Raw genomic sequence first — 14,505 nt, 5'->3', positions numbered from 1 at the left:
TTCTCTTTTGATTTTTCAATTTTTTCAGAGAAATTTTCCAATTAAAACAATTTACTGAAACTGAGAAGAAACAGAAAATTGAAGAAATGAAAGAATTTATTGAAGAAATGAAAGAATTTATTGAAGAAATGAATTTTTATTAACTTGAATCCATTATCAACGAAGAAACATTCAACAAAATAGAAAAAATGATAGAAGTTAAGAAACTGACTTTGGAGAATGTTATTTTGTTGTTTAAGCACTTAGGATATAACAGGGTATTGAAAATCAAGAATAACAATGGATTAAGAATATCGTCGTTGAGCGATTGATTGATAAAGCTGATTTGATGAAGATAAGAAAAAAGAGGAAAAAAATGAAAATATTTATTCACATATTTGTGAATGCAATATGCCGTAAAGTTACATCTCCAAAACTGAAATGCTTCGCATTTGTGTGCGATGTGATCTGAAAGCCACATTGAAGAAAGAAGAAGGGGAGGAGGTACAAAAGGATGCGGAAATGTCTTTATTGACTTTTAGGAACATTGACAATTATTACGTGTGTGAAAGTCTATTTCTTTTTTTTCATTATTGATTTATTTCATGTTTTTTATCACGTTGTGATTGAAGAGCTTGATATGAAGGAAATGGCTTATATTTTGAAATTTAATCAGGAATATTACAACCTGACTCAACTCACATATTTGTCTGCTTGGATTTTTTGTTACACAGATTTTACAACGACAAAATCTTTGATGAAGTGAGCACAAATGAATTGCATTTTGTGAGAGAAGCAAGAAGAGAAATCGAAGAGCCGAAAAGAAATGTGGATTGGAAGAGAAAAGAAAAAAAGGAAGGAAAAGAGGCAAAAGAAGATCTTGTTTTATTGAGATAAATGCAAACATTGAGAACTTATTGTGGCAATTGTTTATTGAGGAATGAAGAATATGTTTGACTTCACAGCAGCATTGTTCAGGTGTTTCGAGATGCAAAGGAAAATCATGGAGAAATTGGTAAGTTATTCATTCAATATTCAAGAAAAGAAGCGGAAAGCAAAGCAGCGAAAGAAAAATATTTGCTGAAGAGTGAAGCTGTCGATGATGCTTTGGAGGAAGTTCTGCTGCGAACAGTGAGAGAAGAATGTGCAACAGAATATATCAATTTTTTGGAAGGTGTATTGAAAAGTCGAAAAAAAAGACGGAGAATGAAAAGGAAGAAGCGAAAAGAAAGACATCCAAAAAGAAGATGTATAATGGATGGAAGAAGAAGGACACGAAGATATCACCACAAGCTTTCATGAAGCTTAAGGGTTCTTAAAAAGTAATTACGTTTGTGGTTTATCGTTGAATGTTTGTGATTATTTTGTGAATATCAAAAGAAATCAGATGCATTTCACTTTGCAACTCAAAAATCAGTAGAGCTGTGAAATAACTAACCTGTTTTCCTAATCCTCCATTATTTCGAAATGACAATTTCAGGTTTAAAAGCAGAGATGCTTATTATTGAAAGAGTTTTGGATTTTTATGTTGTTTAAGTTGTTTTTGTTAAGAGATTTAAATTATATTTTATAATTTTTTCTTTCTCAAAATTAACAAAAAAATACTGTAAATTTGATTCTCTTCCTGTTGATTTTTCTCATTTCTTATTATTAATTATATACTTTAAAGCAAAAGTTCATCTTTCTTGAAAAGTATTGGTATTCTTTAAAAAAACACTTTTATCTAATTTTGCTCATTTGAATTCCTTTATTTCCAGACCAAATGAGTTTTCTGCGCAAAATATCATCAAAAAAGAAAATAAAAAAAGATGAAGTGAATGTTAATGCAGATAAATTATTTATACACAAAAGAATGTGGATAATCATTTATCAATTGTTATTCTCCATAAACACCGTGACAAATATAACAGCACAGCCAAATGATACAATCTTCGTATCCTTCTTCCATCTAGTTAAACATTTCACTTTCAGCTCTTTCCTTCTTTCTTCCTCTTTCTCTTTCTCTTCTTCTTTATTCTTTTCTTTCAATCCTTCCAAAACATTCACAAAAATTTCTATACATTCTTGTGTCATTTCTTCGTTCAAAGTTGTTCTCTGAATCTCCATCAAAATAGCTCAACTGCTCCATTTTACGAAAAGTTCTCCATCTTTTAAGCTATGTCATCCTCCTTCGCTTCAAAAGAAATTGTGCATTCTTCCTTCCTTCTCCGTAATCATAACTAGACGCCAGATAAAAATGAACAACGCTGTTTGTAAGCAAAGCTGATTCTTCGTTCTATGATTTAAGTCATAAAAAGCAATATAGATTCTTGTTTAATCCAAAGCACATTAAAGTGTGAAGAAAGTTTTTTTCGAAAAATAAACAAAAATTACAAACCTGTTATTAACAAGAAAATGTTATGGGATAGATCAAAAGAAAATGGAAAATAGTCAAAAACACTTTTTCGACAAAAATAACTAATTTTAAATAAATTAATATTCCATTTTATTTCGTTATAAATATATAAAATATTTTTTATCGATGGTCCATATTCTTGGAACTTGCCGGTATTTTTTGCACAACTTGAAATTTCATGATTTGATCGAAAATCTTGAAAACATTCGAAATTCATCATTCAAACGAAATCTGTAATTTTTCAAAATGCTTTAATAGACATTTAAGTGAAGTTTCTTGAATGGGAACAGAAATCAGACAATATTTGATTATTTTTTTCATTTGAAGGAAAATTCGGACTTTCATTCTTTTTTTTGCTCGAAGCACAAAATTTTTACATTTCTTTTAACAATATAAAACCATTCGGATGACAAAAAATTGGATTCTCATGTCTATTAACAGGTATCTTTGATATCACAACAAAACGTTTTGAAACGTCACGCGTATTTCAGAAAATGATCCTATTATACAGTTGAGCTCGACTTTTATCACAATCCATTTTGCACTAATTCTTGTGATAATAACCGAACTTGATAATAACTGAAACTGTTATTTCATTGAAAATTTTTTCTGAATTAAACTTTTGTGAAGAATAAAATATTTTTTCAATATTTGATGAAATACACACATTCACTTCGATTTTTAAAAATTTCAATGTTTCAATGTGCTTTATTGTTAATAATAAAGAAAAAAATAACAACTTTCATTTATTCAAAAATTTCAAAATAAACAGAAAAATACCAATTATTTTTCTAGAATTGTGATTATTCGCGATTTTGGTGTGATTATTTCCGATGAAAAAACACATGAAAAATGCAAAATTTATTGATGCGCGAAAAAATGTGGTTATTCGCAGTCTTGATTTCAACCGAGGTGATAATAACCGAGATTCGCTGTATTTGTCTTTTTCGATTACAAAAAGTTCATTCGTGGTTCATTATTTTTTTTTTGTAAATGCCTGAAGTAAATTGTTCTATCATATGGGTGATGATTCTTGAAATCAATTTTTTTTCATTCAAAATTTTGGGTTCAAAAATTTCTCTTGAATATTAATCAATGAACATTGAAAAGTGAAAAAAATTATTGAAGACATTTTTATCTTTGATTTGGTGAAGACTTGTCGTCTAAAAAAACAACAATTATTCTTTTTCTCTTTTGAATAAAAATTAACTATTAAAAAACGTTCAGTCTTTGAATAACGGACACCCCGAAAAAAGATATGATAAAATATATTTTCACACATATTTTTTCATTTTTTCTCAATAAAAATTTCTGACAAATTTTGCCACGTTGGTTAATATTTTGAAAATCATATCAAATATGATTTTTGCTTTATGAATTTTGATCCACTCAATAATTTCTTTAATATTTTTCAATTTCAAGAATTTTATGTTATTTTTAGCACTGGAAATCAAAACTTGTAATGATATAATTTTTGAAAAAATAAAAACAAATGGGGGAAAATTTGAACTTTCAAGCATTTTTTTGCACATAGCATAAAAAAATTGTTTCACTCATTACTTCACTAAACTCTCTCAGATTTCAAAATAAAGAGGATTTTCATATCTGTCATTAGGTGTCACTGATATTTCAATAGAATGTTTCATTTTTTCGCACATATATCAATAAATGCATTCATTTTTTTTATTATTCTTTATCACTTAAAGTCGAAAAAAGTGCAAAGCTTATCAATGAAAAAGCTTGAAGTTTCATTTTCTCCCCCAAGTCTTTGTTTTTTTTCACAAAACCTAACATTTCATCCCATTTCTCTCTTCATGATCATGATAAAACCGGATTTTCGACATTTGCATGAAATATCTTTTTGAAGAATTGTTTGCAATTCAATAACAATGAAGCCAGACCTTTAAAAGAATGAAAGTCAATTCTCTATTCAATGGCTATTTTCTATTTTTTTAAATTCATCTCATTGAATTTCAATTAAATATTGAAATCATCTTATTATTATTGAAAATGATTAATTTCAGAAAAAATTACTAATATCGGGTCAGAAATTTATCGGTACCCAAAAAATTAATCGGGACCTAAATTTTCTGACTCTCCAGAGCACTTTTAGAAAAAATTAAATAATAGAAAATTTTTAATATATTATCATATACTATTTCAGAAAATATTTTTTAATTTTTTAATTTTTGTGAAAAAATCTGGTGTTTTTTGTTTTATTTTTCTGATCAAAGACTTGCTCGTATTTTCACGAGCTTTTTGTTTTGAGTGTTTTGAGTTATATCATTGTTAATAAACTGAACTTTTTTATGTTTTTGGTTATTTTTTGTTATTAAACACTTCGTTTTTTTATTATTTTTTCCATTTCACTAAATATCGATAAAATTTTAAAAAAATTGTGAAATAAGAGTTACCATGTTTTTGTTCAATGATGAATTGTTATAAAACTGATTGATATGTGTATCACCTTAATTTTGAAATGAAAAAATATGATTTGAAGTTTTAAACACAAAAATACACAATAACATGTTTTTTTGTAAAATAATCTCGATCAATAAAATTTCCAGATTTTCTTCTTTTTGAATACCTTTATTTGTTGATAATTTATATATTTACCCTTTTGAATTAACGAAAAAACTTATTTATTTAAATGTACTCTTCATTTTGTTGAAATTTAGTGAAATGGAAAAAATAATAAAAAAACGAAGTGTTTAATAACAAAAAATAACCAAAAACATAAAAAAGTTCAGTTTATTAACAATGATATAACTCAAAACACTCAAAACAAAAAGCTCGTGAAAATACGAGCAAGTCTTTGATCAGAAAAATAAAACAAAAAACACCAGATTTTTTCACAAAAATTAAAATATGAAAAAATATTTTCTGAAATAGTATATGATAATATATTAAAAATTTTCTATTATTTAATTTTTTCTAAAAGTGCTCTGGAGAGTCAGAAAATTTAGGTCCCGATTAATTTTTTGGGTACCGATAAATTTCTGACCCTATTTGAAATAAGCTATAATAATTAATAAATTTAAGAAAAAAATTTGAAAATTGATCAACTTCGTTCACGTTGTAAACACTTTCATTTTAGCCTTTTCTGAGTGTGATCAACAAATATTCATCGAACAAAGTCATCAACCTCGAAAATCAATCAAACACATATTTTTTAATTCAAAATATTAAAATTATCTAAAAATATGTTTGATCAATGGAAGTATCAGTTCGATCCATTCAGTAAATAGTATTTTCTGAAAAAGCAATATTCTAAAGAATTGAATAACAATAAATATTTATCTTCCAATAAAATTGTTGTCAGAAAAACCGAGAGATAACAATTTATGCTTTAGGTGATGTGTTCATCGAGTGCAGTTTTCATTTCCTCTTCGTACTCGCGATATGCTGATCTCCTGCTCAGTTTCTTTGAAGAGTCATGGAAAACAGAGGAAATTTTCTTTTTCATTCTCCTTCCACATGGCCAGTTGACATTCATTAATGTTTCAAATATTGGCAAAATATTTCCAAAGTATCCCAAATACACAAATGTCCCTCCAAGTGAAGTTATTAGCATTCCAAAAGTGATCTTGTAAGAACGCTGCGTTATGGCTACAGTTTTCTCCAGTTTCAAAAAAACGTTGAATCCAAATCCCATTGTGGAAAATATATTTAAACTATTTGCCAATGAACCGCATTCAAATGAAATGTGGTTTATGAGATGACCTTTACCAAGCTGCTCTTCTTTCTTTTTCTTTGTTTCGTCCTTGAAAATTGAAGGTATAAGCTCAATGGTAATATTTGATGGATTTGATCCGTGCAACACATGTTCTTCATCACTTACGAAAATATCTTCAATTATGGATTGATAATTATCTAATTCACCTTTTTTCTTTTTTTGCTTTGGTACTGCTGAATCAACAGATGCATGAACTTTAATTGCACGGCAAGAAGCCTCTCTTTCAGAAGAAAACAACGAAAAAAACATTGCTTGCGAATTTTCGAAAAACAATTTGACATCTTTTGCAGTAAGAGTGATCTCACAATCATGTGTGTAAGTGTGGAAATGATTAATTGATGGAACTTGTGTGCATTCTATTGAAACATTTACATTCTCATTTTGATTGCTATTATCATACCAATCTTTGAAGTTCGATTTGAAAAATGAAAATAAAATATAAATATAAAATGAATAAATAAAAAAATACATATTCATGAAAATTAGACATCAGACAAAAAGAAATAAAATACATACCAAATGCATCAAATGTTGTTTTTCCTAATCCCAAATAATCAGAACACTTTCCGGATTGTTTTCTATCTGTATCTTTTGGAGGACCGATGCAGTAACCTGTATAGTCTTTTAGAATCAATTCCAACTTCACTTGTTTATTGGTTATTTTTGAAACATCTGCATTCTCATCCATTGATACATCCAATGTTGTTCTGGTTTCATTTGTGTTAAAAAATGAAAAAGTCAAAAGAACAGAAACTAATGCTCCAATCACAAAAAATATCGCTACAATTGAAACAGAACCTCCAAATGTTGTTTTTTTGATATGCTTAATTGCTGAATGAGTATCCCGATCAAGAGAGTCAACGTATTTGTCAGAATAATTGTCGAGTTTGTACAGATATGATTTTGTTGGTAAGCATAAAAGAATTAAAACTACAACCACGCCAACGAAGATGGATCCCAGATAAAGTCCAACCATCAAACCAATTTCTTTCATAGAATTTAATTCCAAAGGCTTTGGTTGCTCATTTCTTAGAGTTTCCAAATGAGGATCTTTATTATTTGTCGAAGCCGATCCAATTGGACAATATTGGTCTTCGGTGCAATTTTCTATTCCATATGATTCATTATAGATTACATAAGCTCCTTCAGTATTTGTAAATTTTCCAGCTGGAACAGGAAGGCAATTTGGAACTATTGAACCGTTCAAATTTCTATATGTTCCTAAAGGGCATTTTTCACATTCGTTTTTTCCATAAATATCTGTAAATTTTCCATTTTCACAAAGTTCACAATTTCCATTCTTGCTCAAATAATAACCTGGCGAGCAAGGAACAAGGTTTTCATTGAGCCTTATAATTCGAAATGTGTCAAGAGCTGCTGGCATAATCGTTCTTTTTTCATCAATTTGTCTTCCTCCAAAGCAAATAACTTTTCTATCATGGACTGTGCATCCAGCTTCAACAATGTCAAGATGCATTTTGTTTGCAAGGAACGTTCCATTATCTTCGAATGCATTAAAAGTCCAATTCTCGAAAATTCTTATGAATTTGAATGTGTCCTGAGCAACGTTTCTTTTCCTTCCGCCAAACATCATAATAATGTTATCGAATGATAAGGCCACTCCACCAAAATTTCCATGAAATTCAATGTCATCAAAATCATTAATGTGCAATTCATTATTATGAATAGGCAATGATTTCTCCGTTGAGTTTTGATTTTCTGATTTTGATCCATTTTTACTCTTGCTGAATTGCTCATAAATATTTTTCCCATTTATCCCAAAAAAAGGTCTTGTTCCAACATCACCACCGAATAAAAAAAGGATTTGATTCCTTCTTGAACTGCTTGCACTAATATCCAAACTTGTGTCTCTTGAACTCTTCTCTTTATCAGTCAACAATTTATCGAAGTCATTTGAATTTGATTTCAATGAATTTGTTTTGTTTTGAAAATGAATTCCACTTATGATATCTTTCTGCTCTGAAAATGAAATATTCTTTTTCGATTTTGGAAGCATTTTCTTTACCAAAACAGATGATTTAAAAAATTTTTCATTTGCCACGTGCAATTCCCATTTATCACTTGCAAAGTTGAAGATATAGCTGCTTTCACAAAACGTTCCATCAGCTTTCTTTCCCCCTGCAATAATTAAATAATCAATGTACATTGCAGCAGATGCTCCATATACAGGTGTTGGCTTTATGAAGGAGTTTTTCCCCAACTGCCTCCAAGATAAAGCTGAAAAAGAATATTCCCATAATTCATTGGATGGCTCTTCTTTTCCTGTTTTCTGATTCTGTCCCAACCCTCCAAAAAGCAATATGCGATCATTGTCAACACAACACGAAGCGAGCTCCCTTGCTGGAGGAGTTTCGGAAGAAACATTCAGAAAAAACTTACTCCATATGTGATATTCTGGAGAAAATAAATAAACATCACTAAAAATTTCTCCAGAAATTGGATTTCTTCCTCCATACACAAAATAAAAACCATTGTAAACTCCAACAATTGGATTGACTCGAGGAGAAGGTGACAGATCATGCACATTGGTCAACCAAATAAAATGTATTCCATAAACAGTTGAAGAAGAATCCATGCTCAAAAAGTGAGATGAATTATTATTTTCCAATTCACAGATATTCCTTGATCTTTCATTTGATCTCTTTGAAAAAGATGGAAAGATTTCAGATCGTTTGGTTCCAAGTCTTTCAAATATTGATGAATTACCTTCATTATGCAGTTTTTTCTTCTTGAATCTTTCTCTTCGCTCGTAAGCCTCCTCAGAATTTATCTCTTTCGTTGTTATTTTGAATGATAAATCATCTTTCACCATAGCAATCAAATCAGAATACAATGATGAATTCATTCTTCCTCCAAGAATAAATACGTTTCCTTCTTCATCAATGGTGCATCCACAATTACCAAAAAGATAATAATCTTGTGGGTTTTCTCTTAACTTTATTTCCTTATAGGTTGCAATGATCCTCCCTTTAACGTCACATCCAACTTGACTGCAATTAAAAAGAAGAATTGAGTAACATCCATCAAATAAACTATTGGATTTCCAACCACCAAATAAATATAGAAATGTTTCGTTTGAAATAACACGTGTTGCATGTCCAAAATTTGATCTTGATACTGGAATAATGCTTTCACTTCCATCTAAGTTTGCTATCTTCACCTCTTCCCAAGATTGAGGAGAAATCACATCAATCTTCACTCTGAACATTTTGATCGTGTAAACTTCTTCTCTATCTGTGTCTCCACCAAAAACTACAGCATACTCATTTGAAATGAACATTCCCGCTCCGCTGCATGGCTCAGGATCATTCGCTCCAGAATCTATCTTCAATGCTCTCCATTGTTTTGTCTGAATATCAAATTCCCATAAATCATTCAAAAGTCCATTAGCACTTATTCCTCCAAAAATATACAGTCTATTGTCACCAGTCGCATACGCCATTGAATATCGACCTTCGGGAATCAAATCTCCTTGATCCATTTCTTTCCATTCATGAGATGAGAAATTATATGACCAAAGCTCATTTGAGATTCTTGAATCTTGACATCCACCCCAAATATACAACGTATTATTGAATGAGAATTGAGCAAAAAATTTAACTGTTGGCTTTTTGCTTTCCAAAGGTATTTGAATGAGAGTGACAAAAAGAGGTTCAAGAGTGATAACGTAAGCATCAGAAAGAATATCATCTTTGTAATCAACTCCTCCATAAACAAATATGCTTGGCTTTCCATCATCAGAAAAATACTGAAAAAAAGGAGAATATCGTGGGTTTATTTGAGATCCATGAGGTGGAAAGATTTCCACAGATTTCACGATTTGTTCTTTTTGAAGGCAATAGATATATTTGATGAATACAAAAACCAATGCACAAAACTTCATTTTGATCATAATCGCATAACAAAAATTTTTAGAACATCTATTCCCATTATTACCCAAAAATATACCAAAATCGAAATAAAATTAAAAACTATGAGAAAAATCAAACAAACTTCATTGGATATTGAAAATATTAAATAATAATTATTATTGTGGGTACTGAAGGAAACTCTATTGGAAAATAATTATGAAAAGATAGTGACGATTAATAAAAATATAACCTTCTTTGATATCATTGCAAAGAAAAACTTGCTGATTCTGTAAAAGCATTTAAAACTGATTAATATTTTCAAAATAGACGATAAATATGTTAATAAAATAAGTAAAATCATCATTCATTTCAAAAAGGGATAAAGATTTTGCATTTATGAAAAAATGACAATTTGTTCCAAACTTTTTCTGCTATCATATCATTATAAGTCTTTCATTCTCTTGCAAAAAAAATATATATATATAAATAAATTGAAAAATATCACAAAATATTAAAAGGAACAAAACTCATAAAGCTAAAAATAACGTTCCATATCTATTCGTTTGAAAATTATTCAAACAGATAATTAAAATAATTTTCTCTTCAGTTATGAATAGAAAACATAAATGGTTTGCTTTTTTTGATGAGCAAATTTGTTTCATTCATTTGTTTCATTTATTTGTTTCATTCATTTGTTTCATTCATTTGTTTCATTTCTTGACAAACCTTATCACTAGAAACATTGTATAGCGATGCTGAAGTTGCCGAATAGAAGTCATAGTTCCTTCACCTTTTTCATTTTGATTTTCTTTTCTTTTCTTTTTCTTTGACTTTCTTTAACACACACACACACACGCACACACACACACACACACACACACACACACACACACACACACACACACTCTCTCTCTCTCTCTCTCTCTCTCTCTCTCTCTCTCTTTCTTTCTTTCTTTCTTTCTTTCTTTCTTTCTTTCTTTCTTTCTTTCTTTCTTTCTTTCTCTTTTATCAATTTATTTATTGTCCTTTTAAGAATATCCCCAAAATTATTTTCGCATGTTATCAAATTGTCTTTTTTCTTTTTGTTTTGAATAGAACATATCCTTCTTTTTTCTTTCAATCATAATTACTATTACTATTACTATTATAATCATCATTATCATTTTTCCCCCCTTACAATAGGCTCACCTTCATCAAATCTTCTGCTCTTTCTTCTTTGCCTTATTCTTTGTCTCATTCTTTGCCCTTCTCTCCTCTCTCTTTGCTTTTATTTGTCAAAATGAGAAGCATTTTCTTCTTCAGTCACTTAATTGGAACGAACAAATAAGACATTCGATTGATATGCACAGCCCTTTTGACTTGAAGTTAGTTTAGAACATTGACATATCACCAGAGCTTCTTTCTCAATCACAAAACTCACAGCCTTTTTATAACTGTTCCAGCAAATCCCTCCATTTCATCATCATCATCATCATCTTCTTCTTCCTCCTCTTCCTCTTCCTCTTCCTCTTCCTCTTTTTCCTCTTCTCATTTCAACTCCTTAGATGAAGAAACCTTGTTCCATTCTTTTCACATCGCTTGAAAATGGAAAACTTTCGAGTTTGATTCAATCTTTCTGATCCGAATGTGGATGAAGTGTTTGTGTCACCAAAGGAGCTGTTGTATGACACGAAAGCCTATTTCAAAAAACTTCTTGTGGCAGGGATAGCACAAAAGTCGTCTCTTCGCTCAGCGCCTTCGTCTTCTTCGTCTTCTTCGTCTTCTTCGTCTTCTTCGTCTTCTTCAACTGGAGTAGCACGTCGATCAACTTCGCCATTCCGGAGGCTGAGAAGCGAAGAGAAGAAAGTGACAGGAGATGATCAGCCATTGTCCGCCGCTCCTGTGATTGACCCTTCGGACACATCTGCGATAGCTGCGTCATATACGTCGGCAGGAACCATGGACTACATCGAGAGGCGGCTGGGGAGCATGTGAATCAAAAGATGTCGTTTCTGAGGGGGCAACAGACGCTTCGAGGGATATTTCATGGCGCGGCGGGCGGTGCTGTATGGGGATGTCGTGTGTGCGTACGATATTGCGCTTTCTGCGATGCTTTCAGTTCCGCTGGTAGCACCGCTTCCGTCGCTTGCAGCGTTGGTGGACACGAAGTCGGGGAGCAAGCGGATCTTTGCGGTGAATTGTGTGAATGCGTTCCTTTCGATTTACGATCCGTTTGACCCGTCGCTGCTGCCATCGGAAATAGCGCGGCTGGTGTTGCGATATCCACAATTGGAGCATGTGGTGGTGAAGCTGAACGACGAAGTGATGGGTCGAGGTGTTGCAGCGCATGAAGTGGGGGAAAAGAATGATGAGAAGGCACTGGAGGCGAAGGGGCTGAGGATGGAGGATGAAGTTCTGTCGCCAGCAGTGATTGCGTTGGCGGAGCTGGAGGAGCGAGAAGAGGCAGAGAAAAAAGGAGGAAGCGAAGAATAAGAGAGTGAAGAAGAAGAAGAAGAAGAAGAAGAAGAAGAAGAAGAAGAAGAAGAAGAAGAAGATGATGATGATGATGATGATGATAGCATTCTTTCCTGTGTTAAAGGTGCCTCCAAATGCAGCAGCGCGTCCTCGAACAGCCGCTCTGTCTGCAGCGGAGTGATCAGGTGTGCATCTGGCGCGGTGAAATAAGCTGCATACTGCCTGCCTAGCATGCTTGACCCAGATGCTGCAGATGCTGTTGATGCTGCTTTAGAGGGGAAGAGAGGAGGAATGTATCCACACACAATACTGCAAGGCGAGTCATATGGATTGTGGAACGAAGAGCCCACAGCACAGATCACCAACAGCTATGTTCCCAAGTGAAAACGAGACATTCCAAGCTTCGGAAGTGCAAGCGAAGACACATCCGCCGAAGGGTCACACTGTGAGGGAGGAGATGACAGCGCCAAAGACCAGCTGCCCTGCTGTGCCGCCTGCTGCTGCTCTGCCATCAGGCTCTTCAGCCGCTCCATCTCTGTCCTGCTCAAAGGCCACGCACGCCAGTGAATGAAAAGCGACTGCTAATGCGACAGAAAAAAAGAAGAGAGGACATACAGTGACGCCCCGAGAGAGAATGCGGTGGACGAGACAAGCTGTGAAGTAAGTGGTGAACAGCAACAACAATAATAATTACAAAAAGTGAAGAAGAAGAATAAGAAGAGGATGATCATGATAAATGGTTGCTGAGAACACAACATTACGGAATAAACGACAGAGTGCGCGGTCATCAGATCAAAGACGATTGCCAAAAGCAGCCAAAGCGACTGGTCTATTGCTGTTCCAAAGACACCCTCATACAATCCTGCTCGTCTGCCTCGCAGCGCTGCGCTGAACACAAACACCCAAATGCCTTCTTCTTTGAAGAGCCATCTTTTTTCATCCGCAAACTGCCCATGAATCTCGCTCCCAGCTTCATCAAAGGCTTCTGCTCAAGCAAAGACACAAATGGTGACGTTCCAACAAAATTGGAGGCCAATAGAATAAGTGCATAATGCGCGAACAACCCCGACTCAACTGACAACGAAACAATCAGAATATAATCCTATGAAGCACACTGACAAACACAGAATAAAAAACAGAAAAGCATCAGAGAAATAAATATATAAAATTTTCAAAAAAATACACACTAATGCCTTCCACTTTCCAATCTTTCCTCTTGTCTGTTAATAGCAAACATATCATTCGATAACCAATCGTTCACACCTTTTATTTTCTTGCTCATCCGCTGCATTTAGCTCTGCATTTGCACTGCAGATTTCATCATATGCTCTAAAAGTTTTCCTTCAATTCCTTTCATTCATTCTTTAATCATTCCAGTGAATATGTTGACGAGTGAACGTAAATCCATTTCTTTTCTTTTCTCTTCCAAAGCAATGATGAACGATGATCCAAAAAAGTTCGAAAGAATTGTTTCAATTGCATCTTTTCCATTCTTATCTAGATAATTGTCAATATTGTTTGTTCTTTTCCTCTTCAATAGTATTCCAATTTGTGAAATGCCTTCGACCTGTTTCTGCCTCCTCATTTTCCATTTCAATCTCTTTCTCCAGAAAAAGAAATTTCCCCACAAGCAGAATATTATCTTGCATTTCTCGTATAACTACCATTATCCTATCATTTGAAAAAATAAAAAGCAAAAAAAAGTATTTTCATGAAAATATTCGAATAAAACAGAGTTTATCACATACCAATAGCAAATAATATTCTTTTCCTGCATCCCCCTTGTCCCAACAAAAAATATTCATTTTCACTCATTCCATTTTTTATCCTTTTTCCCTTGAACTGAAATCCCTTCTCTTTCAGCAAGAAAAATACATCAAAATCCCAATCCAAATGCTCATATAACCTTGTTCCATTCATCCCATTCCTTTTATGAAAAGTGTCCATTTCAGCCAATCGAAGCAAAAACAATCATTTCTTTCAGAAAATCGAAAATCTCTTCAAATAAAAATATCACAAATAATCCACCAAAAGACATACATTTATATGTGGTGAGGAATTACAAAACT

The 14,505-nt window shown here is 32.5% G+C and overlaps 4 protein-coding genes across 4 annotated transcripts; 1 reads left to right on the top strand and 3 right to left on the bottom strand.

Moving 5' to 3' along the window:
• Positions 1-5,027: 5,027 nt before the first annotated feature.
• Positions 5,028-7,704, bottom strand: MONOS_58 (uncharacterized protein; the record flags this gene model as incomplete). The annotated part of the gene is made up of 3 exons (XM_067875980.1): positions 5,028-6,514; positions 6,627-7,370; positions 7,428-7,704. 3 exons carry the CDS (start codon positions 7,702-7,704, stop codon positions 5,724-5,726), a joined length of 1,812 nt encoding a protein of 603 aa, XP_067733503.1. The 3' UTR covers positions 5,028-5,723.
• A 1,364-nt stretch (positions 7,705-9,068) lies between these two features.
• On the bottom strand, positions 9,069-10,129 carry MONOS_57 (uncharacterized protein; the record flags this gene model as incomplete). Its single annotated transcript, XM_067875872.1, has 4 exons — positions 9,069-9,121; positions 9,180-9,879; positions 9,997-10,051; positions 10,125-10,129. The coding sequence occupies 4 exons, from the start codon at positions 10,127-10,129 to the stop codon at positions 9,069-9,071; spliced, it is 813 nt and encodes a 270-aa protein (XP_067733502.1).
• A 1,437-nt stretch (positions 10,130-11,566) lies between these two features.
• MONOS_56 (uncharacterized protein) lies at positions 11,567-11,956 on the top strand (the record flags this gene model as incomplete). Its single annotated transcript, XM_067875766.1, has 2 exons — positions 11,567-11,581; positions 11,636-11,956. 2 exons carry the CDS (start codon positions 11,567-11,569, stop codon positions 11,954-11,956), a joined length of 336 nt encoding a protein of 111 aa, XP_067733501.1.
• A 227-nt stretch (positions 11,957-12,183) lies between these two features.
• MONOS_55 (uncharacterized protein) lies at positions 12,184-14,213 on the bottom strand (the record flags this gene model as incomplete). Its single annotated transcript, XM_067875652.1, has 6 exons — positions 12,184-12,804; positions 12,881-13,017; positions 13,295-13,510; positions 13,624-13,656; positions 14,004-14,107; positions 14,185-14,213. 6 exons carry the CDS (start codon positions 14,211-14,213, stop codon positions 12,184-12,186), a joined length of 1,140 nt encoding a protein of 379 aa, XP_067733500.1.
• Positions 14,214-14,505: the final 292 nt, after the last annotated feature.

This window comes from Monocercomonoides exilis (genome assembly GCF_001643675.1).
Source record: "Monocercomonoides exilis strain PA203 chromosome Unknown scaffold7-2047599, whole genome shotgun sequence".
In the NCBI taxonomy this organism is placed as follows: Eukaryota; Preaxostyla; order Oxymonadida; family Polymastigidae; genus Monocercomonoides; species Monocercomonoides exilis.
Note: the sequence above shows the minus strand (reverse complement) of the source record. Positions and strands in the feature narration are given on the sequence as shown.